The sequence below is a fragment of the Penicillium crustosum genome, assembly GCF_028827405.1.
Source record: "Penicillium crustosum strain IBT 35664 chromosome Unknown utg000005l_segment0_segment0, whole genome shotgun sequence".
NCBI classification, from domain to species: Eukaryota; Fungi; Ascomycota; class Eurotiomycetes; order Eurotiales; family Aspergillaceae; genus Penicillium; species Penicillium crustosum.
In genome coordinates this window covers 3,410,223-3,434,000 of record NW_026623126.1, presented here as the reverse complement: position 1 = coordinate 3,434,000, position 23,778 = coordinate 3,410,223, and the positions used below count along the sequence as shown (strand labels likewise).

The following is a 23,778-nucleotide window of genomic DNA, read 5'->3' as shown; positions in this document are numbered from 1 at the left end:
ATACAGAATGGCAACCACACTCTTTTTTTTTGTACGCTTCGATATCCCAAGCTACTCTTACTGTCTTTTCGCCTTGTCTCTTTGGCAATCACATTCTTTTTCATATCTTATGCTTCTTCAATATCCTACCACCCTTGCTTTCTACCAGAATGTCATCAGGGCCAGCAGTTAAAGATCATTCTAGTCCTCTTCCAGTGGTACGGGGCTCCTATGATTGTTACAATGCGAAGTATGCTAATCGCTTCATACCCTACTCCAGTGTGACTCGTGTTTCTCTCGAAAGGTATGAATCAAATTTCCTATAAAATTATCAGTTTCACTAACCAAGCATAGGTCCGTTGTGACAGAGGCGATCCATGTGGTAACTGCCAGGATAACGATACCACATGCAATCGTCAGCGCGTCAGGAAGCGAACCAAAAACAACAGTCAGCTGGCGGTGGTGAAAAACAGAAGTCGGACGCGTCCAAAATCACCCCAAGTAACTTCAACCCCTCAAGATCCGGCAATTTCGCCACCGGGACCGTCCAATTATTCTTCAACTACGTCCAACACGTATCCCAGGCTAGACTATCAACAGTCTCATGGCGAATCTCCGGGCTCCGATAAACCTCTCTCGCTTCATTATGCCCATGCCACGATTCAGTACCAACTAGACAATCTGAAATGGCCCGCCATCAATCGCCGTCAGATCTTGGAATCGGGATTGAGGCTGGCTTCTCAACTCTCGGAAAATTTTGAGGATCCCGTACAAGCTGTCAGTGACATCACTGCCAACGAAGAGCAAATAAGAACACCTTCGTTTGAATTATTAACCTGGATGTTAAAAGGTACATTTTTGATTACTTGGTGCTCAATAAGACTGGCTGATTCTAATATCTTCCAATAGACATGAAGGAGGAAACCCTCGGTTCCTTTGTTAGGGATTACTTCAGACACATATCTGAAGAAACCCTCAAGCAAATGGGACTCAATCTCCTTCATAGGACCGGATCGCCTCACGACCTGCTCATCAGCACTGTTTGCGTCGATTCCATGGCCTCTAGGTTTCTGACTGCCATCACCGCGACTGGGATCGACAGTGAACTTATCCACGAAATGACACATAACGTAGTGCAATTCCAGGCGGCAGCAAAAGTAGCTCTTCGGAGTATCTCTCTCTTAACGAGTCCTTCGCTCGCACTCTTACAGGCTCTTATTTCTGGTGTGAGTATTTGCAATCCTTGGAAGAAGGTATTGGATCTAATGAAAACCAGATATTCCTCCATCAGGGATCCGGCGACATCAATGTATGCTGGGAACTTACCAAAGCTGCATGCAGGGTATGTATGGGTCTGGGTCTTGACACTATCATGAAGACAGGAGGTACTGTGAGTGAAGAACAGTATTACTGTGTCGCTTGGTGCTATATTCTGGATCAGAATTTTGCGTTCAAAATGGGAAGATCCAAGCCTTTACTTGATATTGAACTTGGACACTTCATTTCCGACCTATCCGACCATCAGCATCCCACCTCGGATCTCTTTCAAATTCACGTGAGTCTTGCCAGAATACAGGCTGCCCTCGTGCCATACCTTAGGGGACAGTCATCGTTTTTGACAGGTGGTCTATCATCTTCCCACGGAATTGGGAAACTTTGGTTGGTGAATATGCAACAAATTCAAGAGAGGATTGAGCATGTGAGGAACTTACCTTAGACCTATTTTTACTTACACCACTGACCTGTTACCTAGATTTCGAGTCCATACCTCGCCTGGAGAGGACTGGATGCTCAATCTGAAATATCAGCTCTCCAATTTGCCTATCACTCGATTATGACCACCATCTTCCATATCACTGAGGGTGCAGGAGACCAGTCTATCGATATACGCAAACAGTGTTTGTTAGAAGCCCACCAGGGTATATCTTCACTGGTTTCGATATTTATATCTGCCGAAAGACAAAACAATGTGGCCTTGCTGCACTGGTAAGCTATGTTCTTCACATGAAAATTAGATGAGTTCTGACGAGGTATCTAGGACACTTCTCGTCTACCCCATCACCGCATACTTCGTTCTGTTCCGCAATGTCATTGCAACATTAGATACCGATGACTTCAAACTCATGACCACGATTACCGATTGCTTGACCCGCATTGAAACAACAAGCCGTCCAATTATTCAAGTACGAACGATCTTCCAGCAATTTTTATCGCTCGCCGGAGAAGTTTTCGACGATCAGTCAAATGCAACGGTTTCAAGTCAAGATCATCAATTACAGTCTCAGTCAACTACATTGCAACCTTGGATGCCAGACGACCTATTTCTACCTTCGACGGCCGACGCCGTTTCTCCTTTCTCCCCGTCTTTACTGGCTGGGATGGAGGATTTTTCTGAGATACCCTTTTTTCCGGAGAATGAGATGTTTATACCCTTTGGCGATCATTTTTCTGATTTCGGAAATGATCCTAGCATTTGATTCGCCCACAATTTCAACTTTCTCGGGCATATGTTCTTGAATATAGTTGGTACATTGGAATACGATGTTCGTTTTTCTGTTTGATAACCCAAATACGCATTAATATACGAAGTAAAATTGCAGATTCCGTTCCGGGCATAGCCTCTAGGCTAGATGAAGTGGTTACACCCACAGCGAAATCCCACGCAATGAACATACCACATGCAATACCGAACCAAATCGGAGCCCATTGGACTCTAAACATCGGCCAACGAGTGAAAATGATGTAATTAATTTATTCGGCGCTCCAACTCGTTGAAGTTGGGAAGAAAATACACAGCCAGTTTCCATCGGGTATCTGTGCCGACTATAAATAACCCAGGTTCCAACTTCGGCGCATAAAAGTTGACTTACCTTATTAGGAAGAAGACACATATTTTATATCACCTCTACAGCACTATATTCTCCATTAGGGGGGCTTCGTTTTAAGACATCTTTATTAGGGCCTCGTTAGGAGTATGAATTTGTGGAAATTACCTGGTGACTCTAATTACTATTTAATAGGTTCAGGTCCCTCTGCGCCCAAATGTTTCGGATGTCCCCGAACTATTAGCCCTAAATAACCGCCACTAAACAACATGTCTCAAACTCTCGGAATCCAGATACATAATAGGCAGAACTTTTTAAATGATAGAATAACCCGATAATAGCGCAATAATATATACCTATAATATTAAAATACCTCCAATTCCTGTTCCCCTCTCTTTAGGTCTGTCATACTGTCTTTTCCGAGAACTGCCTGTCACTACTCTTAGTTGTTAACCTCGACTCTTTCTTCCATTCATTCTTTTCATATCGTATCATACATATTTCCATTCTTATACCAATCTGATATCTCAAATGCTGGGCTATTTGAAGTATGCCGCTGCAGGCTTGGCCGCTGCGACTCTGGTCTCAGGTCAAACGTACACCGACTGCAATCCAATGAAAAGTATATACCATACTCAACAAATCCAAAATAAACACCCTCTGATATATTATAGAAACTTGCCCGGCCAATCCTGGAACAACCGAGTCGAGACACACTTTTGACTTCACCCAGAGCTCGGGTCTAGATAAGTGGACTACTACCGCCGGCAACGTCAAGACCGGCTCAAACGGCGCCGAGTTCACTGTCAACAAGAAGGGCGATGCCCCCACCATCAAGACAGACTTCTACATCTTCTTCGGTGAAGTCTCCGTCACCATGAAAGCAGCCCCTGGCACTGGCATCGTCAGCAGCATCGTGCTCGAGTCGGATGATCTTGACGAGATCGACTGGGTAAATAGCATATTCCCTCCCTCCTCCAATTCATTCATATATCTAACCTCAATACCTATATCAGGAAGCCGTTGGCGGTGACACAACCCAAATCGAATCAAACTACTTCGGAAAGGGAGATACCACGACCTACGACCGCGCAATCTGGCACCCTATCTCGACACCCCAGGCAACATTCCAAACCTACAAGGTTACCTGGACCAAAGAAGCCATCACCTGGTCTGTTGACGGAAAGGTCCTCCGCACTCTATCCTTCAACGATGCCAAATCCGGAACCAGATACCCCCAGACCCCCATGAACGTGCGTATCGGTATCTGGGCCGGTGGCGACCCAAGTAATGCGAAGGGCACGATCGAATGGGCCGGTGGTGAGACTGATTACAGCAAGGCTCCTTTCACGATGTATATCAAGGACGTTACTATTGTCAACTACAACCCGGCCGAGTCTTACACCTGGTCTGACCAGACTGGTTCTTATGAGAGTATCAAGTTCACGGGTTCTGTTAACTCGACTTCCGAGACTAACTCGACTTCTTCGACTTCTTCGACCAAGTCGACTGCTTCGACTGTCTCGACTACATCGAATACGACTTCGGCTACTACTTCCGGGTAAGTTTCCATATCCTGCTTATCTGTTGGCGCTGTGTCTAACTGTCCGGATCTTACTAGAAGTCTTATCTCTGCTACCAACACTGCCACGCCGTCTAGCTCTGCCTCCGGTTCTGGCTCTAACTCCGGCTCCAGCTCCGAATCTGGCTCAGTGTCTTCTAGTTCCAGCTCCCCCTCTGCTTCTCCCGTTTTTAACGCAGCTTCGAACTTGGGCGCTGGTAGCTTGGGTTTCTTGTCTGTCCTTGCGGCTTTCTCCGGGTTTCTTTTCCTGTAGATTAGTTACTTGATATTGGATTTTATCTATATATTAGCTGTCAATGGCAGTTGATAGATGGACTTCTTTGATTGGAATGATGTATCTCTATTAGATTAAGTGTAGACAAACGGAATTTCTTACCATTCCTAATTAAGAAAGTCCACGGGTCTTTCGAGTCACGTCACGTAACTCGGTGCTTTCCTCCCATCTCTCTCGCTCCTTCCCTCCTTCCCTCCTTCCACTTCTCCTTCCACTTCTTTTTCCACTTCTTTTTCCACTTCTTATCCCCCTTCGTGTCACCATCTTCCTCTTTTCTCCTCTTCGTCTCCACGGCCTTTCATACTACATTCCCTGGTCTATCTCTCTGGAAGACTTTTGCGAAAAAGTTGACAGGGAGTCGCCGTATGTCTATTCGAGATGTCCCAGAAATATATGACTGCATTATTTGATGCTGACCTAGATATAGTCAGCGCCAGACTCCGCACAACAATGGCTAGAGCCTAAATCGTCATAGCAGCAGCAATGTTGAAGCAACGAGCATGAAAACGAGAGGATCAACAAACCCAAACTATAGCACTTGTTTCCCTTGTTCTTTTTCTTATGCGTGTCCCATTTGAACCGATTTGAGATGTGTCTGTTCCCATTTCTTCTGGGCGATCTCTACGAAGAAGAAAAGTCCAGGCAAATTTCCGAAATCCGACCTTAACCTCACATATCATATCTTAAGGTCCTAATTGTCCGGACAAAGCTATGTATCACCGATTATCTCGGCCCAACTCCGGCAAAAGGTTACGGATACCTGCCCTCAGCGATCGGTTCGGTTCGCCTGCCTCATTTCCAAACCCCGCCAGTGTTGTCGGACCAAATACAGGGATGTTCCCAACTTGGACCTCTAGTACGATAAGTTACGCAAAATGTCCAAACCGATACAGAGACGTCGTACCCTCCCTCGATCACATCAAAGGAATTTCATGGAATGAATCAGAAAAGGGATTGAAAGACTTGAGGATGCAAAGCTTGACCCAGGGCGACATCTCAACCCACAGTGGCATCAGAGCTAAATACACCAATTTCCGACTCCCGAGAAAGGAAACACCGCGCTATTCTCCGATTCTACGTCGAATATAGCGATGATAAATCTCGTCATTTGCGTAATGTAAACCTCCACGAAGCATTTGATGTGTTAGCCTTGACTTTATGGTCAAGGGGGAGACCCTTTTCCTCCAGTTATTTCTCAGCCAGTCAAATGGCTCGAGGGAGTTGATTTTCTATGTGACAGAACTCGCCCCATCACCTTGTCAATCCCTCCCATAACTTCGGCTCTCTCATCTCGTGACAACGGCACGTCTGTCGAGCCACAGGCAGATTACCAGGTCCCCAAGCTCTACTCTCGGTCCTTCTTTTGATCTTGATGAGGAAATTCACATTACCAGTTGGCTCTTCTATGACCGGCCCACACGACTTTCTAGCTGAATACAATGTCGGAAGCTGCACAGCGGAGCTTATAGATGCCGAGGTCGTGTCCCACGCGAAAGATGCCATGAAGGGGAGAAGAAGATGAAATGAGGAGCTTGTGTTTTGATATGATCATCTTGTTCTAACCATCTACCCCGGAACCGGCCAAGCTGGCGATTCTCTTCACCCTACTCACCAACATCATGGAATCGGCCGGGATGGTGGATCCCTCTTCACCCTTCCCTAAACGCAGGCCGTCACAACCGGCCGATCATATACATAATATCCGTTTGCCCTGGAACTAGCCTGGGAGCAGATGTTACCATGAGGGATATTTTGGTGCTGTTGGTTTTGTTTTGGATTGTCTTCTGCTTTTAACATGTATCTGTACTCATAGTCCCTGCGGGCATCGTTGTTTTTGTTGCTTTGATTTGATATCATGATGGAAATTTCCATTTCCTGAATTTCCCTCTCGGTGTCCATTCTTATGTCTAGAAGTGAAAGGTCATTTGCGATCTGCCGGGACACTCTCGTGCTAGCAAAGCACTCTACTCTGAAAAATCCTGAAGGATAAGACTAACTCTAATATCAAAGCTTCGTCAAGCTAGTATACCAAAGATAACCATTATTTATCCCAGTTTTCAAATTAAATCCTACGATGTCATCCGTGAACGGGTATCTAAAGTGGATATCTGATAGCTTTTATATGTAGTTTTTTTTTATTTAATAGACCGTAGCCACGATTATAATAAGTATCTAACTACCTCCACAGATAGTCGAACCAAAAAGAAATAGGAAAAAGAAAAGAGGGAAAAGTGATGTAGAGCACATGTACAAGTGCGAGAGCCAGGCGATGCAGAGAAAGGGAAAGATGCATGGGTGTTGTTGTGTACAAGGCCGTAGCCGTAGGGAAAAGAAGGTAGTAGTGATTGTACCACGAAAAGAAAGATCCGGGGACAGAAATGCACATATCCAAGGATACAAGTTCTGAGTCCAACTGAGACTAGAACTTATATTCCCCAGCCCATAATTATTTTTCAAATCATCATCACCAACCAAAGATCTCACCAACACTGAGAGTACTCCAGCGCACACCGCCGACGGCAACGACCATCAAGACAACATCGATAACAGCTAGTACCGCCGAGCCCATCATGAAACGAGGGCTGAAGATGCGGTAAAGCATGAGATGGCGACGGAGATGGCCGGCCCACATCGTTGTGGCGAGATTAATGGTCGCCAGGTAGAGGATATGTGTTCCAGCGGCCTGTACGACATCGGAGAGGATGCGTGTGGCTGGGTTCTTGTTTGGGTTTGAAGCTGGAACACGATCGTGGGTCTGGAGGGGGCGTTTCCAGAGGACTGTGAGGGGGACAGCGATGGCGGCTAGGATCTGTGCGCCGAAGGTATTGAGGATGACGAGTAGTGGGGACCAGGGGTATTGGATTGATGTGAGGGGGATGAAGGCTGTTTCCCACTGGATGCTGGAGAGGGTGGCCTGGTGGCCTGTTTTGAAGTAGTAGAAAGAACCCAGGACGCCGAGGATGACGGGGCCGATGGAGGAGTTTGATAATGTTAGGTTGTTTGTGTCGAGGATTTCGAGGAGAGAGAGGATTTGCCAGAGGAGGAGGGCGATGGCGCCTTGGCCCATTGGCTTCTGCATGAGGATGATGGCGAGGGCGAAGTTGATGAGTAGGAAGCAGAAGTGGGTTCCGTAGACGTTACCGAAGCCGAGGATTGTGACTGTTGTTCGTGGGCCTTGTTGCTGGCCGGCGACTATAGGGGCAGGCGGGCTGTTGGGATCTTCGGTGGGTTTGCTCACGTTGATGCTGACGCAGGGCTTGGAGTAGAAGAATGCTGCTGTGCCTGCTGCGAACGAGAGGGCGAGAACGAACTGGGCTAGGAAGACCCGGATGAACTTGAGCGTTTCCTTGCTTACGGGTAGCCACTCGCCGTCATCCGCACCTTCGAGGATCCAGAATAGGGAGGTGACGAAGAGACCGAAGCGGAAGGCAGATCCGATCCATAGTGATGCGGCGCCTTCATAGGACTTGGAGCCGGCATAGAAGGACCGTACAACGCTAGGCAGGAAGAGCGTGACCAGGAAAGGAATGGCAAGTTGCCAGGGGGCGGAGGTGGAGGAAGTCGATGAAGCATAGTATGTGGAGCGGCAGAAGGGCATCTGTTCTTCACGGCAGAGGCGCGAGAAAGACGCGATTCGACCCAGGATCACGAAGAGAATAGAGTGGTATACACCCAAGACCCGGTCCGTGGTCTGCTTCTGCCGCATGGACGAGATACCCGCGCACACGCCGAATGTAGTGAGGAAGAACAGAAGAATTTCGTCTTCCCAGATTGTGTATGAGTTCGAGGCAAATCCAATAGACTGAGAAACGGTAAAGAAAAGCGCAAGCCATCCCCACATACCGTTCGGAAGAGGAAGGTTCAGGTTCGCAGGCTTCTTCATGAGAGCCGGCGTGGCTCCAAGGATGCTTCCAGCAGCAGCCAGTAGCACAGCTCCATCGACTATAGAAATCTCGGACAAACCAGTCAACCCCAATACCGAACCGGCCACGGCACCAACACCAGCACCCACACTTGCGAATTGAAGCAGACGAGACGTGAGTTGCGTTCGGTCTGTCTTCAAGCCTCGGGCGTAGATGATCAACAATACAATACTAGTAAAGAGAATCACAACACCTTGGATCATACTTGGCACATCGAATCGAGCCCACAATCCACGGCAAATATCAAGAGTGTGACGCTGGTACTTTCGGTAGAGTTCATTGCTAGCGCGAGCAGCGGTCGACTTGGACGAGAAGCCCTTAGAAGCAGACTTCCACTCCTCTTCCGCAGCAGTCCAAAGCAAATCCAATTCTTCATCATCACCAGCCCCTCTAGCAAGAGCATATTGGTGCTGATATCTCTTGACCTGGGCTGCAGTCAACCGGTTGACAGTCGCTAGGTTTGCCCAATTGTTCCCACGTGGGCCAGAGAAGACCTCTTCGATGGGCGAGCCTAGGTTATTGAACGGGATAGGCATTCCAAGGAGCAAAGACAGAGTCGGAACGAGGTCGATCTGAGGAACGAATCTGTCGCGCGCGAATTGAGGCGGGAGAAGCGTATCCTTGCTTGTGCGTCCGAAGATGCCACGCTTAGAGTACATCCACAACGCGGCCTCAACCTCGTCATCAGACTCGCCACCGTGGTCGCCCTTGATGTCCATCCCATGGTCTCCCATGACGACCAGAAGGGTCTTATCGTCGAGCGCAGCAATGATGTCGCGAATGACACGGTCCATTTCCTGAAGTTTGGATGCCATGGCAGCATGGTTAGGACCATATCTATGACCTGCATGATCTACGCCAAGATAATGACCAAAGATAACATCCCATTTCTTGCTGTTCTCCGGTCGGAGGAGCGGGAAGAGATGCTCATTGACGCCATTGTCGACGGTGTGCAAGTCCCAGACGTTGAACGAGTCATATGCATGCGTGAGATTGGTATCAAAGTAACCCGGGAACAACGATTGCCAGGTATCATCGCCGAGGTGAACCAGGTTCTTCCCGGCGCTATGCAACTGTGCGACAAGATTGTCCTCATCGATGGCGGTTCCGGCGAAGTTGGAGCCTGCTTCCAGGAAGGTGGGCAGGGTTCCGGTAGTCAGACCCTTCAGACGGTTCAGAGTAGTTGTCGGGGGATCCGCGATAAATGGCAGGAGGAAAGCGTTGGCGGGGTTTTCCACTGCGGTCTCGTAAAGGACAGGGATGTTGTTGTGGAAGAGGTGGACTGTGTCACTCTCGCCCTTCGAGGTGAATGGCACAGTGAAGTCATAGCGGAGGGCGTCAATTATGATGACAACGGCCTTGTCAAAGGTTTTCTCGTGCCAGCAGCCTTTCTGCTGTTTACTCCCCAGAGCTGTAGTGTGTGGTTGGGCCAAAATGTCTTCGAAAGGTAGTACGTCGCATGATGATTTGTTCTCGAGAACCATTCGCGTCAGAAGAAATCCTTTTGTGAACAGATAAATACCGGCGACATGCAAGAGTCTGTCATTTATCCGGCGTCAGTTCAAATTTATTTTTCAACGCCTCAAGCCGGCAGCGGGCCGTGAACCTTGAGCTCTGCTAGGCTTGAGAAGAAATCACTCACAATATCCACGCCAAAACTCCCATCACACCAAAATGCTTGGTCTTGAACTCATCCTCAAGCTCCTGCGCTTTCTTATCCAACAAACCAGCTTGCTTTCGCTTGGACTGGGCACTGGCCGATTGATCGGAGCTGCGAGGGGTGGCAGCTGGAAGACCGCTTTTAGGACCGCTAGGGTTTGAAATAGTCCCCATAGTCCCTGCAGGTGGTGTGACTACCATTTCCAAGGTCTGTTGTATAGTCTCAGGTCGAGTAGCTGGTGCGCCAGATCGCGGATCTGGCAGCTAGAGGCCGAAGGGTCACCAAAGGAACTGCGGACGATGAACACGGTGTGTTTTTCAGGGGCAGGGAAGCCGAGAGCAAGGACAACTGAGCCGATTTAACCGGTTCAAGCGCGATCCATCGAAGTCGGAGAAAAAGTATAGGCGGGGGGAGCGGCGGAGATTGCGGAGGTCTGTACCCCTTTCTGTGCTCTGTCGAACGGCTTCCCTATATATCAAGAAGCTATAACATGCACATTATTCGAGGGAGCAATGTGTACAGAGCCCAATTAGGGGGAAAGCTGTTTGAGAAAAAGAAAATAATTCGTGACAGTCGCGGAACCCACGGGTTGGGGAACTCGGCATCGGCGTTTCTCATTGGCCGACTGCGGATACGTCGCAGGAGTTCCTCCTTATAATCTTTACGATTTTCCTCAATGCTCATACGTGTGTTATTGAATTGAAAGTCTCATGATAATATGGAAAGGAAAGGCCGCAGTATTTGAGAAAAATAGCGGCCATCGTTGCTTTGTGTTCATCTCTAAGCTCTGAGCCTTATGTTTTGTTTTGGATGCGAAACAGTACCTAGGTCTCTTCAGTCTCGCCAACCCACAAATACCTCGTCTGTCCGGAATCGTTGGGTGCAGGTAGATTCCTTCAGTGGGGTGCAGAAGCCCGTTTTATACGCCATCATACCCGCCTGAGCAATCATGATTCCGTTATCAATGCAATATCGCTCATCTGTCGCAAAGACAGAGCCGCCCCGATCCCGCGCCATGATCCCCATCATCTCCTGTAGTCGCTCATTAGACCCCACGCCACCGACAATAAGCACCTGCTTAGAACCAACGTGCGCCATTGCGCGCTCGGTGATCTCAACCAGTATCGCATACACGGTCTCCTGTAAGGAGAAGCAGAGATCAGCCCGAGTAGGTTGATCACCGGGATTCTGATGATCAGCCTGCTCTGCTTTATTCAACCCAAGAGACACAGCTAGCGCATCAATCGTAGCCAAGATTCCAGAGAACGAACAGTCCATACCCTTGACTACATATGGGAGATCAACAAGCCGACTCCCTTTCTTTGCGAGCTGCTCAATATTGTACCCGGGGAACGGATCGTTAGGAATATGTAGCGTGCGTGCAAACCGATCCAGGCAGTTTCCAACGGCGATATCCAGTGTCTCGCCGAAGATACGGTAGCGCTTATCACTATACGCAATGACCTGCGTATTGCCGCCAGAGACATACAAGACGACGGGATTCTCAGCGCCGGTAATCAGACGGCCCATTTCGATATCTAGAAATCGCCAAATTGTATAAGTCACTCCGTACATCCAAAGACATCACAAATATTCTAGTAAGATATGCGATACTTTTTGGGGTGGATTAAAGACGTACGTCCAACACAATGATTCACTGCAACCAATGGCTTGTCCCAAAGCAGACTCATCATCCGCGCCGCAATAGCTATGCTCTGCAGCGGGGCACCCATCCCAGGGCCTTTGGTGAAGCATATGCAGTCCACATCTTGCGGTGACAAGGATGCCTCTTGAAGAGCTGCCTTCACCATCTTGACAACCCATGCCCGGTGATGACGTGCCGTATCCTTAGGTAGGAAGCCCTCACCAGGTGGGGCATTGTAGGTGTGTCGAACATTCGCGAGGACCTGGGGTGTGCTGCCGTCTGTGGGATGTAGGATGATGCCGATTGCCACCTTGTTGGCAGATCCTTCCATTCCGATGGCGATCATGGCGATCAATTAATGAAGGATCAGTTGAGTGTTGCCTTATACCAACCTTGGAAATGTCACTAGTAAGTTTGGCTTTAGGATGATTCACCTAGGCATCCCTCAATTTGGCAATTTGTGGGTACCTAAGTGCTTATATAATACATGAGCACATCAGCCCTGGAGGGCTCAAAGGCTCCAGGGCTGCCCAGGTGGGCAACCTGGGAAAGTTCTAAGGTTGGAAAAGCGCCGAGAGGTGAGCACTAAACGGATCAGGAAGCCAAGACCTGCCAGGCATAGTATAGATGTGTACATCCCTTATCCTGTTCAATGGTTTGTTAAGGTGAGCTGAGAAGCCCTAATATGAGAATCAAACTATACTAACTACTCCAAATATTGAGCAATCACATAATCCACTTTATATTCCACAATGCCACCGGCTTTCCAGTCCCTAAAGTCTCTACTTTAAGTTAGAACTTCTTTAGAAACAACATTCCGGTGCATTTTTACCACTCGTCATAATAATCATCATTATTATATACTTATTTTTCTTCTCTCTCCTTGCATATCATATTGGTCATATTAGCTGCAGTTTGCACATAACTATGATTAGCAACTAGTCCTGCTTAGAGCCCGTGGATCCAGCCTTCCCAACTGCAACTCGCATAAAATCCTTGTCAGTCAAGTCGCGTCGGTGCTCTCTCTCTCTGGGTATATCTCAGGTCACGACACTCGATAACTACCTAGGAATGTTGATGTGATTATGTCACGCTCAGTGAGCGCCCGATATAGATCCATAAATGGTTCAGGGTTCAGGGGCGGCAAGGCCGGAGCACTAAGACAAAAAGGGAAAGCCAAGAAGTGGCTGTGAAAATCAAGTACATCACCCCACACACTTCCTCGAAAATGTAGATTTCAGATTTGCCTAAGTACGGCGAAACATAGGAGGACTAAGTACATACATTATCCAGCTGCCGAGTACCGGGTAAAAAAAGGCACATGAGAAATGAAGTAAAATAGAGGGGTCCCTAAAACATAAAAATAGGACCCCATAAAGGGGGAAGAAGAAGAGAAAGTCAAAAGCAGGAATACTGTCACATGTATATCGGACCCTAGGAACGTAGCAGGGACGAAAGAGACATGGGGAACCAGACTTAAGAAAGAAAACGCCAGAAAGCAAGTGGAGAAAAAATAAAAATCGGCAGGCCCTCGCTATGAACGATCCAGCTTTGATGGATCTCGGAATCCAAGCAGTGTGGGGTACCCATGAGTCTGTCCAGAAACCGGGCGTTCCGACAATGTGCCTTGGTGAGACAAAAACAGAAACTGAAGGGCATATGTGCAAGCCACGTAGGCCAAATCGGGGAAGGAAGGGTATGTAAGAGGTAGAATCGAATAAAAGATGGTTGCCAGGGTACTCGTCATGTTTTGAGAAGTCGTCGAAGGTTCAAAGGAAATTGAGCGCTATGCGGGCGGTATACGCGGTCGGTTCAATTGGGCGAGTTACTTTGATAACACGCCTTTAATGGTATGTCTTCGTCTGCTCTTTCTCCTTCAATCCACCCATCCGCTCAATGTCAAGGGACTGGAAGCGACCGGTGTCGGTGCTTTGGTAGGGTGGAAGCTCCTCGTGACAGGGCTCCAAACCGATGCTGCCGGCGTCACTAATGCGGACAACGACCATACGGCCAGAGGTACGCTTGCCACTGGCATCTTCTTCCTCGGGGAATGTAATGCGGATCTCAGGCACAGGGCTGGGTGGAGGGCTGTCGGAGTTCTCCATGAGGCTGCGTTTCTCATCGTAGACAAGCACAGAGTCGGCTTTATTCGTGGAAATGGTTAGGCGGCGTCGGTTGGGGGACTCTCCATTATGGACTGGGAGCAAGTTTTGGTTCCGAGACTGACGCTTGCGGCGGAGGATGAGCAGCCCACCGACCAGAGCAAGGGAGACCAGGACAAGAACCAGGAGGGCGATGAGAAGGTCGACCATGGCGTTGGAGAGTCCGCTGTCGCTGTCATCGCGAGCCACGATGCGGGGGAATAGGTTATTCATCTTGTTGGTTGTTGATTCTCGGTTGTCGACGGTTGGTCTTTCGATGCCGAGTTTGAGAAGTGTATAATCAGAGATCGACAGATATGTATGTGATCGTCGAGTTCGGATTCCAAGGTTACGGAATCAATCCGGGGAAGTAAACAGTGAAGCACAATGGAATGTGCGTGCAATTTATCGGTCACGGGATCGTGGCGTGAAAAAAAGGCGAAGATATGAAAACGAGAGTGAGTAAGTTAAAAGAAAGAATGGACAAGGTGAGCCGCTGAAAGAGTGAAGCTGGCACCTGCAAAGGAAAAGAATGGAGGAGATGGGCGAGAATGAAGGGAAAACAGAAAAGGGAGGAAGGGGAGAAGAGGAGAAGGGTAAGCCTAGAACGCTTTGCTATTGTTAGTGTAGAGCTAAGCTATTCGTAGATTAGCGCTGTTCCTTGGGTGTTGCTCGGGGCCTCTTGGCCACAGGGGTCAGCCAATCACAGCCGTTCAGTGCCTGGAGAACGGGCCCTCTAGAGGCAATTTACGCCCTCTCATTCGTTAGGCGGCTCCACCGAACTATGCCTGTTTATTTTGGTTCCCCTGAGGCCCACGCTCATAACTCGCGTAAATCTTATGAAGGTACTCCGTAGTATGTTGTATATCCGGGGTAACTAATATATATTTACATCATGATCTTCAAGTTATGTTTCATAAATATAAGGAGTCATCACCGGCACTTATTCTGGTCACACAAGCATGAACCACTCAGATTTCGATTTACGGTGCACATAAACGAAACCTAATTGTGTACATAGTAGCATGGTTGGTGCTCTCTCGAGGCCGGTACTCGTGCAAAACTGCAGGAAATGAATGTTTCAAAAATCTGTAGAGGAAGATTGGATCTCATGCACCTGATCTTCGAGACATATAAACAAAGCCCTAGTACGCGTCAGCCGAACACAACTGCTAGTACAAGTAAATAGCAACCATGTGTTGGGAAATGAACAAAAAAATGTAGGGAACAAATTGTTGACCTTAAAATAGTTGAGTTGTTGTATCATATAAATGAGTGAAGTTGACCGTTGTTGAAACATACGTGAGGTGCATAAACAACATTGAAGCACCAAAAATCGACCATGACTTAATATGTTATACTCTTTTTTTTTATTGGTTATCTTCAAACCTGAAATGACTAGCATCATTAATATCCAAGCTCATTCCTATTGGATTATTTCAAAATAAAGTAATATGTCAAACTCGGATGTCTGCTTAGGGGGCATGCAAAAAGTGATCGCATGCTGAATATATATATCACAATCGAATACGCGACATTCAAAAAAGTCGCCTATGGCTATAAACCAGCAACAAAAGCCAGAGGAATCACTCCGTCCTCAGATACCTGACATGCAAGGTCATTATAGCTAGTTACCGTCTGCCACATGTTGGATGTATCAATCGCGTGAATTGCATGTATCCTTCTTGCATGCATTTTGTCGCCACACCGAGGACACACAGCATAAGGGCACAAATAAAGTGCTCAGTTACACCCAAGTACATGGTGTGTAGTCTTTTGGGTTTGCTGTATTAGTCACTGGTAAGATGGTACTAGTTAGAAGAGTTGTTCCTTCATTATATATCATGAGTGCTGAGCATGACCCCGGGGCGACAGCCCGCGGTTTCTGAGTTTGAGTATTTAGTACACCCTTCTAATATTTCTCAGTAAATACTGTGTGCTGATTTGCAAAATATAATTTAGTCTGTACTCCAAGTTCTTATGTGTGGGCCTTTGACTAGGGTGCTGACACATGACAGACATCAAATGGAAATATATGTCGGACTTAGGGGATATCAATTGAAGCTAACCGTGGCAGTTACTTCGTCCAGATGATCGAAATCTCCCATCAGTAAAAAGCCGGAGGTCTTATATTAACCGTTTAGTAGGGATTATGATGCTCTATAATGAAAGGCAACTGCGGCCTTCGATTCACACCGCCAAGACCCGACACTCGAGAGCAAGAACACAACTAACACTACGCCGCTATCAAAATTTGCCCATTGCACCGACTGACATATCCTACGCCATCTTGGCGTACATCGTAGTGGACAGATTTTGCACCTTTTATAATGCGGTCAGGGGCCGCCAACACACATTCGACACCTCACAAACCCGGAGAAAGAACGATCATCGCAGGAAAAGTAACAACCCATACCCGGGACCTGGTAACACGGCCAATGCCTTATAGTTTCTCTGCAAGCCAGCGGGCATCGCGCTCGGGACCATTAAGTGTGCCTAAGCCTACTGGCGTTGGACGCAAGGCAGGCAATTCCCCTCAGCGATCAGATCCGGGGAAGGTTTCTGCGAGTGATGGCTTGACACTTGACCTGTGCAACCCCTGTGCAAGGATCCAAAGGCGAGTATCCTTGTCAGACTCTCCCTTTTCCAGTCAATGTCTCGGCCTTTTTCCAATCTCGCTGGATGGGATTACACCGCGATGACTGGACACTCCATCGTTGACGGCAAATGTTTACTAACACATGCTAGATACTGACCGCTTTTTTTTTCTTCTTTCTTTTCTCTACCCTAGGTTTCTATTGGTTTCTGACCCGGACAATGAGTATTTGGGTCTGGTCATTTAACGGGCTGCATATCACCCTTTACCCACAGATTCATCCAAGGGTCAGTGTGACGATGGGCTAAAGCAAGGGGCTGGCCGAGTCTACGGAAGTCTACTCAGTCGAGAACCATTTTTTTCGCAGATAATTCTTCTGGATCTGGGACCCCTCAGGGCCCGAAGCGTACTTCTATCGATGGTTGCGCGAGAGACTATTGCATAGCTCGCAGTTGGCGTTTGCCGTGATCATTGATCTATTGAGAGTTAGAATCAAGGGATTGGAACCCAATACCAATACTACCTGCGCACGGCCACAGGGTTGAAAAACAGACAGGACATAACGAAAAAAAGAAAAGAAAAGAAAGAAAAGAAAGAAAAGAAAGAAAAGAAAGAAAAGAAAGAAAAGAAAGAAAATAAAAATAAAAATTTCAAACAGAAGAGCGAAACAAATACCCCCCCTCCCATTGAGTTCCTGACTAGGCAGAGAAAGTAAGCCAACGAGAGACGCCTTGCCCATCCTGGAATGGCAGGTAATGCGCAGGTAATCCACAGTTAGAAAGGCGGCCCTTGGCTCTTCCTGTCAAGAATGTTTCCGGGTCCAACCGGATGTTATGAGATGTTTAAAGAATATCACCACTCGAGATCTAGCCCTGTAGGATAATATCCCAAGATAGGGTATACTACCTAGGTAGGTGTATACCTATGTTGTATAGAGTGTACCTTACTTTGTGGTTAGGACTAAAGTGGGAGGGGCCTAGTGGGCCCGATCGGACCTCCAGAAAACCTTCAATAATCAAGATAAGCTGTTGCCGAGCATTATTGGAAAGCTTCATTTACTTCATTTGCTTCATTTACTTCATTTACTTCATTTAGAGGAACATCAACTTTGAAGCTGCCCAGGTAAATTCCTTTTCCCTGATTCTTTTTAGCGAGAAACCTTCTTTATGTTGGGCACCGGTTCCATTCGGGAGTATGTTTTGTCTATATAAAGGTTCCATGGTCAATACAGCTGCCAGGCAGTTCTATAATGGAGTGGATAGGAACTTTTGACCGAAGTGTTAAATCTCTCCAATGGTGACTTCAGGTTTGCTCGTTCACCTTTATTACATGGGTTATTCGATATTGTTCCAGGGACAATTTGTTGATGTATTAAGCTGGACCATGGGAGATGACCCGACTAGTTACCTAATAGGGCAGTGTACAGAGTGTATGGAGAGATAGAATTGCAATACAATATGTAATGGACATGAAGTTCAATAGAAAATATGTATACATTATATATATGATATATATGATATACAGTACAATATTCACGATGTAAAAACAAGACAAAGAGATGGGGCCAGGCTAAAAAAGAAGCGCCGGGAGTTAGATCGCGGTGACGGTTAAATACGTGCGCCATCAACAAATGGCTGAAAAGATACTTGGGTTTACCGCTAAACTCTAACCTAAACTGAAGTACCGCCATCTCCCAACTAGGATCGACCTGTTCACATGGTTATGGTATTACGCGGCAATACAGCGGCTGATCTGCCTGAGAAATCATCTTTCTTCTTGTTATCTATCCAATTGACTCTGTTCTGTTCTTTTTTTCCTTTTCTTTCCTTCTTCTTTTTTTTTCGTGTGACTCTTTTTTTTTAATTGTCTTCCTTATTATTTCAACCGTCTCCTCTTTTTTTTTTGACCTTTCCTTTTTCTCCTTCCATCACCGCCTCACCATCAACCCACTCCCAAGAAACAGCCACACAAAAAAACCCCCTTGGGCTGTCATGCTGGCGCCTGTGTGACAGCTGGACTACATTAATGCCGTGCCTTGTCTCTCGTCCACATTCCCTTTCATCGATCCACTGAATCCCGGATTCTCATCCTTCTTGCGCGAGCGCATTCCATTATCCTCTCTTAGTTCGCTACTCGAAAATCTTCCCCCCTCAGACATCCAAAACCCCTTGCCTACGCCAATCAATCTAGGGTCCCCCAACGTTCTAATTGCCATTCTCGGGGATCGCCTCTCCATAAGGCATATGAGGACGATCTGCAAACTGGGAGATTCTTGGAGCATGCACGGAGCAGAGTAACGTTGCGGCGCCTCCTCAATTCAGAACACTCCGGTTACCAGCTTGCAACCCCACAGCTGCAGCAAACGAAAGGGTGATAATAATCGTTCCAATTCTTTGTCACCTTGCATCTTCTATCACTGTCAGGCTCGATCGACCTTCCTGCCACGCTCAGCATTTCTCGGCTCATTCAGAGCTCGTCGCTCTTCCTCCCTTCCGTCTCCCTTCCTCTCTTGCTCCTGTATAATCTGTACATGTCCTGGGTTCGCCGTTGAGCAATACAGAAGACAAACATTCGTTTTCTTCCCTTTCGCTCTTTCTTGTGATCCCTTCTATCCCCTCCTTTGGTGAGTCTTCCCTTTCAGACACTTGATTACCCCAGGGTGCTCGTGTACCTTTCTCCAGATTTGCCATCCCGATGCAACGTTTCCCAATATGGCTCAAACCCTGCTAACAAGGGCTTCTTATCATCGCAGTCATATATTCCTTCGTGTACGCCGTCTCTGGTGCCTGGTGCCCGTTTGCAAATACTAGCCGACAGCATCGGCCGATCGTCTCAGCTCTGTGATTTATTACAACGAGACAACACTCCGAACCACCTACAAATAATCGTCGCCGTTCGAGTACATATCGAATTACTGTTCTGCCGATCGGAAATTTCCTGGGATGGCTTCTACGATGGCCGCGAATACAACCAGCGTACACAACGTGAGTGACACCATGGATGGTGATAAATGGAATGATAATGACAGCGAATCTAGGCACGATCCAACCGGGCTTCCAACATGAATTCATCCGGGATGAACGACCGCAACCGCGGCTCACAAGGCAACAGTGTCGGCAAGGGTTTCGGTGCTAGTAAAGCTAGCTGGAAGAACAACATCTGGGGCGACTCCAACCTAGGAGGATTCGGGGATGGTAAGTCATGGTGCATCCATTACGATTGGGGTCATGCTGACGCAGTTTCTAGAGCAACACCTCACCGAGACTGCATTCGAAGGAAAGTCGGGATCGGGTTCCCTTCTCTCTACATCCGAGTCAGATGGCTGGTCGGGACGTGCCAACTTGCCGTGGAGCACTGTCAACACCAACCCCTCCTTCCAGAACAGAGGCCTCGCCACATCCCCCACCCAGACTCGTGCAAATGACCGCAGTGCTCCTGCTATCAACGAAGGCAGTGATAGCTCTTACTTTGCTCTACCCCGTACTACTGGCATAAATACCGCCGCTGGCACCGCCAGCCACCGGCCCTACCTCAACCCTGCGTCGGAGGGTGTGTCCCCATCCGGAGAAGGCATCACGTTTGGTGGGTTTGCTGGTCGACGTCAGATAAACACCACTGGTCTCGGTGGCAGCCCTGTCGGAGCGACCTTCCCTGTCAAGCCTGGATTTGCGAACCCTCTGGATGGCACGAGCGGAGATGGTATGGGTACCTCAATGGGCATGGCAACCTTGGGGTCCGGAATTGCCGAGCATATGTCCCCTACCCAGGGTCGAAGCGCACTGTCGCACGCCTCGCACAACTCCGCTTCTTACACTACTCAGCGTCCCGCCCATTCCGCTCATCCTTCTTTCTACTCCGACAACCACAGCATCGATGGCCGCTACAGCGGTGGGTCGATGGATCTCAACGCCGGCTTTAACAAGCTGCAGCTCAACGAAGCCAACTACGGCTCCCAAGCGGCTCAGCGACCCTCCTTCGTGCCACATGCATCCTTCGATGGCACCTTCCCGCGCGGGAAGTACCAGAACAACGAAGACACGTACCAGGCCCTCGGATACACTGCGGAGGCTGCACAAGAGATGCATCTTGCTTACCAGGCACGATCCAGAGCTGCGAACACCGGCTCCATCTCACCCTCAGACTATGCCCGCATTGATAGCCCCATTTATGCCGGGGTTGACGGGGCTGCCGCACAGTACCGCAACGCAGGCGCAAATGAAAGCCAAGTCGCAGCCTTTGAGCGCAGGCTCCGCAACTTCCAGGAGCAGGAGCTTGCCCAAGGTGCCTCGCGGATGCAGTACCCTCCGTCTTACGACTTCCAGGCTTACCAGGCTTCTCGTCTGAATGCTCTGTCCGGATTTTACCCGGTGGGCCACCTTAGTGGCCTCGGTGCCGCTGCTCTGGTATCGCGCACTCAGCGCGAGCATGACCCTACCCAGGTTGTCCGCAGCCCTCTCCTAGAAGAGTTTAGGGCCAACAGCAAGGGAAACAAGCGCTACGAGCTCAAGGACATCTACAACCATGTAGTTGAGTTCAGTGGTGACCAGCATGGTTCTCGCTTCATTCAACAGAAGCTTGAGACCGCCAACAGCGATGAGAAGGAGCAGGTGTTCCGTGAGATCCAGCCGAACTGCCTCCAGTTGATGACTGATGTCTTCGGCAACTACGTCGTGCAGAAATTGTTCGAGCATGGCAACCAGACCCAGAAGAAGATTCTTGCCAACCAGATGCGTGGCCACGTCTTGGCCCTGTCGACCCAGATGTATGGATGCCGAGTGGTCCAGAAGGCCCTCGAGCACATCCTGACTGACCAGCAAGCTGCGATGGTCAAGGAGCTAGAGAACCATGTCCTCAAGTGTGTTCGCGATCAGAATGGTAATCACGTCATCCAGAAGGCCATTGAGCGTGTTCCTTCGCAATACGTGCAGTTCATAATCAATGCCTTCCGTGGACAGGTCAACAGACTAGCTGCCCACCCTTATGGCTGCCGTGTCATCCAGAGAATGCTTGAGCACTGCGAAGAGGTCGATCGCCAGTCAATTCTGGCTGAGCTTCACGCCTGCACCTCCAATCTGATTCCCGACCAGTTTGGCAACTATGTCATCCAGCACGTTATTGAGAACGGTGACGAGAAGGACCGAACTCGCATGATCGACATTGTTATGGGACAGCTCCTTGCTTACTCCAAGCACAAGTTTGCTAGCAACGTGGTTGAGAAGAGTATTGAGTTCGGTGCGGAACATGAACGTATCCACATCATCAGCACCCTAACCTCCGCCAATGACCGTGGCGAGAGCCCTCTCCTTGGTCTCATGCGTGACCAGTATGGCAACTATGTCATTCGTAAGTTCACCCAGATCACTCGTTGTGTACTATACTAACCCCCAACAGAGAAAGTGCTGGGCCAATTGAAAGATGCTGAGCGTGAAGCCCTCATCGACCAAATCAAGCCCCTTCTCAGCCAGCTGAAGAAGTTCAGCTACGGCAAGCAGATTGTTGCCATTGAGAAGCTTATCTTTGACCCCAACTCTCCTCCGACTGGTCCTCTGTCTCACACAACCTCGACCACTCCCCCTCACTCACACAAATCCTCTCCGCAACCCGCCAAGCGCTCAATTCCCACTGAACAGCCCCGGGTCCCTTTTGTGGGTAACGCACCACCCACTCCTCCCCCGACGGATGCCCAGACCACCGTCGATACCACCCTCGAGTCGAAAGGCCTCGCTAAGAGCACTGTGACTTCGGTTTCGAGTCCCGAGACAGGCAACACCGGTGTTACCGTCCCGGTCGACGTCACTAGTGCTCACTAATTCGTTGCACACTTTATCTTGCTCGCCCAACATAATCTTTCTAATCCTGATTTGATCTGAGCCGAGTGACTTCTTGTTCTCTATCTAATACGGGGCGTATACATACAGGGGAATCAGGCGGGATATATGTTACCAACGTCTATGTGATTCTCCCCTACTTGACCATGGCTTTTGACGGCGCAACAATGAGGGCCTGGAATGTCTTTATTTCTTTTCACTATTTCTTTTCTTGTCTTGATCTCGATCTCGATCTCGGACCGCCGACTTATTTCTTATCTTACCTTATTTGTTCTTGTTTCTTTCTTGACATGTTCATTTATTTTTACGATCGTGTTTGTGAATCATTGTCAATGCTTCTCGCTACGAGATCCAGGTCCGAGAATCCGATATGGCTCCGGCGTCTTTGTTCTTTCACTTCTTTCCATTTATTTTTATTTTGTCACGGGGTTAAGGGCGGCTGTGATGGGGGGAAAATCGGCAATCGGCTCGGAAAGGGGGGGAACGGATTTGATCTTTTCGCTCTTGATGATTTTCCGAGCGCATATGCCATAGCATGGAGTCCCAGGCCTTCCACATTCACATTCGGATCCAACAGAAAATACGAGGAAAAGAATCAATTCAACAACTTTGCACAGCAGTTTACCTTGTGCCCATGGCATCCGCATGATCTACCCAGAACCACCTACCACTTTTATTTCTTTCACACAATTTCCTTTCCTTCTCTGGCCAAGTCAACATATTTCAAGTCGTGGCTATGATTCCTGATCCCGACCTCCACGGCTTTCATTTCGCATCAAGGTGTTCTCATCAGAGGTGTTCTTGCTTTTGTGCTTCTCGGTCAGCATATCCGATTCTACTTCTTCGCGAGCTTGTTATAGCTGCCCGCGATTGTGGACTTAGTGCTTGTCTGTTTCCGGGTTATTATGCCGTGTTGATAATCTCGTGGTTTTCTTTTCTTCCTCTTGCTACTGGCTGTATTATCAATGCATTATGACTTGACTTTAATCTCGCTAAGTATTGTTTAGAATGATGTAAATTTGTACCCGTTCGTTCGTACATAATAGATCTTCAGCGTATCTACCCCAAGCACCCAAGGTAAACTCTTGTGGTGCATAATGGCCTCTTGGGTCTTGGTTTACCTTCTAAAACGACATTTTAAAAACATCCCAAAGCCAAGTAGTCGCTGCGCATCGCATTGTAAGGTGCCCAACACGTGACCTATATAGATTATATCACACGTGATCATAATCCCGTGATGGCCGATAAGGCGGCGCATTTTGATAGAGTTGGAGCGAACCAGTCTGCACTTCCACTTCTTCCTTGACACTGTGATCAACATTGTC

The 23,778-nt window shown here is 48.2% G+C and overlaps 6 protein-coding genes across 6 annotated transcripts; 3 read left to right on the top strand and 3 right to left on the bottom strand.

Moving 5' to 3' along the window:
* Positions 1-149: 149 nt before the first annotated feature.
* On the top strand, positions 150-2,456 carry N7487_011972 (Zn(II)2Cys6 transcription factor; the record flags this gene model as incomplete). The annotated part of the gene is made up of 7 exons (XM_056879702.1): positions 150-197; positions 260-283; positions 334-829; positions 889-1,205; positions 1,256-1,678; positions 1,733-1,965; positions 2,018-2,456. The coding sequence occupies 7 exons, from the start codon at positions 150-152 to the stop codon at positions 2,454-2,456; spliced, it is 1,980 nt and encodes a 659-aa protein (XP_056725021.1).
* An 879-nt stretch (positions 2,457-3,335) lies between these two features.
* Positions 3,336-4,639, top strand: N7487_011971 (glycoside hydrolase family 16 protein; the record flags this gene model as incomplete). The annotated part of the gene is made up of 4 exons (XM_056879701.1): positions 3,336-3,426; positions 3,479-3,756; positions 3,821-4,365; positions 4,426-4,639. The coding sequence occupies 4 exons, from the start codon at positions 3,336-3,338 to the stop codon at positions 4,637-4,639; spliced, it is 1,128 nt and encodes a 375-aa protein (XP_056725020.1).
* Positions 4,640-7,124: 2,485 nt separating this feature from the next.
* On the bottom strand, positions 7,125-10,443 carry N7487_011970 (mannose-ethanolamine phosphotransferase GPI13; the record flags this gene model as incomplete). The annotated part of the gene is made up of 2 exons (XM_056879700.1): positions 7,125-10,122; positions 10,226-10,443. The coding sequence occupies 2 exons, from the start codon at positions 10,441-10,443 to the stop codon at positions 7,125-7,127; spliced, it is 3,216 nt and encodes a 1,071-aa protein (XP_056725019.1).
* A 634-nt stretch (positions 10,444-11,077) lies between these two features.
* N7487_011969 (uncharacterized protein) lies at positions 11,078-12,234 on the bottom strand (the record flags this gene model as incomplete). The annotated part of the gene is made up of 2 exons (XM_056879699.1): positions 11,078-11,781; positions 11,883-12,234. The coding sequence occupies 2 exons, from the start codon at positions 12,232-12,234 to the stop codon at positions 11,078-11,080; spliced, it is 1,056 nt and encodes a 351-aa protein (XP_056725018.1).
* Positions 12,235-13,732: 1,498 nt separating this feature from the next.
* On the bottom strand, positions 13,733-14,263 carry N7487_011968 (uncharacterized protein; the record flags this gene model as incomplete). Its single annotated transcript, XM_056879698.1, has 1 exon — positions 13,733-14,263. The coding sequence occupies one exon, from the start codon at positions 14,261-14,263 to the stop codon at positions 13,733-13,735; it is 531 nt and encodes a 176-aa protein (XP_056725017.1).
* Positions 14,264-19,567: 5,304 nt separating this feature from the next.
* On the top strand, positions 19,568-22,435 carry N7487_011967 (mRNA-binding protein PUF3; the record flags this gene model as incomplete). The annotated part of the gene is made up of 4 exons (XM_056879697.1): positions 19,568-19,609; positions 19,663-19,819; positions 19,872-21,968; positions 22,017-22,435. The coding sequence occupies 4 exons, from the start codon at positions 19,568-19,570 to the stop codon at positions 22,433-22,435; spliced, it is 2,715 nt and encodes a 904-aa protein (XP_056725016.1).
* Positions 22,436-23,778: the final 1,343 nt, after the last annotated feature.